The 4,473-nt window shown below is 68.7% G+C and overlaps 1 protein-coding gene across 1 annotated transcript in view; it reads right to left on the bottom strand.

The window, feature by feature from the left end:
* H696_03440 (hypothetical protein) overlaps window positions 1-2,980 on the bottom strand; it is a 7,451-nt gene extending 4,471 nt beyond the window's left edge. Inside the window, exons 1-4 of the mRNA XM_009497306.1 lie at window positions 2,353-2,980; window positions 2,000-2,250; window positions 1,444-1,854; window positions 795-1,267 (exon numbers count right to left, since the gene is read on the bottom strand). Coding sequence (XP_009495581.1) covers window positions 795-1,267; window positions 1,444-1,854; window positions 2,000-2,250; window positions 2,353-2,900 — 1,683 coding nt within the window. The 5' untranslated portion in view covers window positions 2,901-2,980. The remainder of the gene's footprint in view (window positions 1-794; window positions 1,268-1,443; window positions 1,855-1,999; window positions 2,251-2,352) is intronic.
* Between the last annotated feature and the right edge of the window lie 1,493 nt (window positions 2,981-4,473).

The raw sequence follows: 4,473 nt of genomic DNA, 5'->3' as shown, positions 1-4,473 counted from the left end.
GGGGGGGGGCGGGGGTCTCCGCTGAGGACTGGCGCTTTTTGTTGACGGAGGGGCAGGATCCGGGGCCCTTTGGCATCGCGCGTCGGAGTCCCAGCCGGGGCGAGTATCGCGCGTAGAGCGCATTTGCCCCAGACGCCAGCCCCAGTCAGAGGAGAGGGCGAGCCCTTGGGCGCGGGCGGGCCGCCTCGGGCCCTGCACGCCGAGCTGGGTGGGGAAGGAAGCCATGCGGGGGCGGGGGGGGGGGGGACATCCCCGGCGGGAGGTATCCCGGAGCGCGACAAAAAGGCCCGATTTTGCGGGCCGGAGGAACGTCTGACCGCACGGTTGCCCCTCCCCTTCCTCCAGCACGCCCCCCGTCTCAGCCAGGCCCGCCCGAGAAACCCAAGCTCGGCTCAGGGCCGGCGGGCTCCGCAGTGGGTTGTGCTTTCCTCCGCCCCCCCCCCCCCCCCCCCCCCCCCCCCCCCCCCCCCCCCCCCACCCCCCCCAACCGGCACCCCCATGCACCACCATCGGCCCCAGCGGGGACCCTCTGCGGTTCCCACTGGAAACGCCCCCCCCGCCACCGCCCGCCGAGGCTTCCCGCGGGGGGAGGGGGGGGGGGGGGTGGGGGGGCATGCTGGTGTCTGCGGCAGCCCGGGGGGGGGGGGGAAGGAAAGCCAGCGGCAGCAGCAGCAGCAAAAGACGCGGCTCCGGGCTGCCGGTCTCAGCTGAAAAGGCCCCTGTTCGATCGAGCAGGGGCCACTGCCCCACCTCCCTCCCCCGGGAGCGGTAGGGGAGGGGGAATGCACACGCACCTCGAAGGACTTCTTGGACAGGATGAGATCCCGCACCGGCTGGCCGATGGTATTGACCAGGAACGCATGGCCAGATGCCTTCATGAAAACGTCGATGCCCTTGCTGGCCAGAGAGTTGGCACGGAAGAGGGTGTTCACGTCGGTGGTCTGGGCCAGCTCCACGCGAATCATCGAGTGGAGGAAGGGCACCAGGATGCCATTCTCATCGAACACTCGCATCAGCGTCAGAGACAGGCTTTCACGGGCGGCCGACCACCGGCCGAGCATGGCCGACAGGAGGAAGTCCCGCCGGGAAATGTGCCGCACCAGCGGCAGGTAATGGCTCCGCTCGAGGATGTACTCCTCGGAGTAGCTCACGCGCAAACGAATGGACCCGCGCATGGCGGCCAGGGCCATGGGCCCCTGGTCCAGGGGGGCCTTCTGGAAGGACTCAATAAAGGTCCGCGGCCGGGACAGAAGCTCCGACAGGCCGCCTGAATCAATGGCGGTGGCGGTGGTGGTGAGGAGATGTACAGGTCAGGGGGGGGGGAGCAAGAAGGGCACTGATCCCGGTGCTGGAGACATAGAAGGGGGAACAGAGAGGGAGGGAGAACGAGAAAGGGCATATGTGTGCATGTGTGCGTGTGTGTGTGTGTGTGTGTAGGCGCACCGGTGCTCGAGCGGTTCCGCCGGAAGCGCGGGATGAAGGACAGCGGCCGGCCATCCTCCGCCTTGATGCCAAGGGACTGCAGCAGCCCCGACGGCGGGGGCAGCAGTGGGAACCATTCGCTGATGGTCCAGTTTTCCGGCAGATCGGCCATGGATACGGAGAAGTGTCCCATGAAGTCGTTGCCCGGGTAGCGCGCATGGTCCCACAGGGCCACATGCAGCGAGTGGGTGCCCACATCGCCGGCGAACTCAAACTCGAAGGTCTGCTGGAACTTGGGGGCCGATGACCGGAGGAAGACACGCGTGGCCCGGGTGGGCAGGGCCATCTGCTCGTCGGGGAACATGTGCAGCGTGACATAGGTGTCCGGGGGAGTGGCCGAGTCGCGGCCCAGCAGGTCGCGCGCCTCGGACACTGGGCGGTCGCGGCACCGCCGCCACGGCAGGGAGGGAGGGGGCGAATGGCGTCAGCAGAGATCGAGAAATGCCTCTCGGGGGAACGGGGCGGGACGGGGCAGAGACAGAGGAAGAGACCGAGACAGGGAGGGAGGAGTACACACCGCTCACAATCAGCCGGTGGTTGCCGCCCGGCTGGGCACCCGGGATGAGACCCATCTCGAGCTTCACATCACCGGACACCACGCTGTCGGAGCCGGGCGAGCTGAGGGGATACCACTGCTCGAGCATCTTGCCGGAGCGCATGCGGAGGAAGTCCTTGGTGAAGGACACCCGGCCGAGGGCCCGGTCGGAGATGAGGCGCTTCTCGTCCCAAAGAACAACATCCAGCGCGCGGAAGTCCACCTCCAGCGGACTGGGCAATGAGCACGGACAAAGGACGGGTCAGTGGCTGCGTGCGACCCCTCCGGCCGAGGGGGAGCGGCGAGCAGGATACCAGGAGCCCAGGCACACGCACACATAGAACTGCTCATTGAACTCCGGCTCATGGGTGAGGAGCTGGGACTTGGTGCGGAACTTCTCCTCCTGGTTGACGGTGATGGTGCAGTATGTGTCATAGCGCTCCTTGAGATCTTTGGCCTCGATGACCTCCACCGAGATGGACAGCGCATGGCGGCAGGGCACCGGCGGCTGGCCGGCTGGCGCCGACCGGGGGCTGTTGCCTCCGCCACTGGTCGACGGCGAGGGGATGGTCAGCGGCGCGAGGGCCGGCGAAGAGGCCGACCCGCTGGCGGTCTCCCCGGGCAGCTCGATGCCCAGGCTGCTGAAGGATACCCGCTGGGAGGCCGGGGCCAGGTTCGGCGTCGAGACCGACACCAGGGCCGGCATGCTCTCGGACATGGCGGGATAGATCGAGGCCGAGGGAGGCGAGTGCCCGGCGATGCTGCCACTGCTTGCTGTGGAGGAGGTCGGCGAGGCGGTGGCACCCGGCTCCAATTGCAAGCTGCTCTGGGTGCTGACCGGCGAAGCCGGTGCCGGGGAGCTCTGCCGCGAGGAGGTAGACATGGATGGGATGTGTGGGTGTGGGTGTGGGTGCGCGTGTGCGCGAGGGCAGAGGAGAGTGGGAGAGGGGGGGGGGGGGGGGGGGCCGCGACCGACCTGTTCAGGAGTGTGTGTGTGTGTGTGTGAGAGAGAGAGAGAGAGAGAGGGAGGGTCGTGTGCCATCGGTCGAGGGCGGTGGGGCCGGCAACGGGGGCGGGGGAATCAGGAGAAGATCTTGGCCGGGGCGCGGAAGGCGGCACGTACGGGAGTTGGGGCGGCGGGGCGGGAAAGGCAAAGGGGGTGGATGGATGAGAGTGGGGGCGTGACGAGAGCGGAGAAGAGGACGGAAGGCGAGGCGAGGGCAGGGGGCAACCGAAGAAAGAGGTGGAAGAGGGCTTCGTGCGTGGCACTGGTGCCCGGCACTGTCCGAAAAGGGCGCTGCCCCGGCTCGGTGGAGAAGTGGGCTGATGGCCCCCGGCGATCGGCCGGCGGGAGGAGGGTTGGGTCCTGTGTTGAACAGAGGCGGAATGGGGGGGGGGGATGATTCGCCGTTTATGTGTGGGTGTGTCGGTGTGTCGGTGTGTCGGTGTGTTGGTGTGGGTGCGTCTCCAGAAAGTGAGGGGGTCGGCTGGTGTCTGGGTCGGCTGGTGTCTGGGTCGGCTGGTGCGGAGGGCCGGCCGTGCCCCTGGGGAGAAGCATGCGCAGCAGCAGCAGGAGGCGTGCAGCCTCGCAGCCAGCCACGCCCATCACACACGGGACTGGGGCAATGGCCCCGAGCACCAGGGCCAGGCCCACGCGAGAACCGGCGCGGCGTGTCCCCCCTGCCCGCGTCCTTCGCTTGGCGCGCGCGCACGCGCGCAAGTTTAGGCCTCTGCGCGGGACTGGCTCTTGGCGAGGGAGGGAGGAGGGGGGAGTGGGGCCTTCAATGCCAAGGTGGCAGGGGCCGGTCCCCGCCGACGGAAGCCCAGTTGACGGCCACCGCATCCGGCAGCCCGAGGCCGGGGCCGGGGGAGGGAGCCGATATTCGTGTGGGAAGGGCCTCCGGTGGTCAGTCCCTGCCTGACCGCGGGCCTTGCCTGGCCTCGCGCCTGGCCGACCCCCGGCCCCAATCAAAACGGGCATGGCACGGGCAGATCTCAGCCCGGCCTCCGGGAGGCCAGGGGGGTGCGACCGGGACGGACAAGGGGTGGGGGGTGGGGGGGGGGGCACACACAGAGGGCCCAGCGACAGAAGCCCTTCGCCGCGATGTGTATCGGAGTCCGCCCCTTGCACTTTTCGCGGGTTTCTCCTCACGCGCCCGGATGTGCGGGCGGGGGGGGGGGGAAAGCAGCGGTCTGAGCGTGCCTTCCCGGGAATGGGCATCTCAATCTGGAATGTGATGATCATTCTGCGATTGGCAGAAAAAAACAATCCCCACTAGAATGGCCTGATGGCCTTTCGTCGGCCCCGCCCGGACCGATTTTTTTTTGAGGGCGACCCCTCGTCACCCGGCCGCCTGGCCACACCCGGCCCCCCCCCCCCCCTCCCCCCTTGCCACGCCCTCCCCCCCTGCAGGTTGCCCGCCTGAGGGCGCACTTCTTCGGCCACCGGTTCCGGC

This window comes from Fonticula alba (assembly GCF_000388065.1).
Source record: "Fonticula alba strain ATCC 38817 unplaced genomic scaffold supercont2.5, whole genome shotgun sequence".
Classification (NCBI taxonomy): Eukaryota; order Rotosphaerida; family Fonticulaceae; genus Fonticula; species Fonticula alba.
This window is presented reverse-complemented; position numbering and strand designations above follow the sequence as displayed.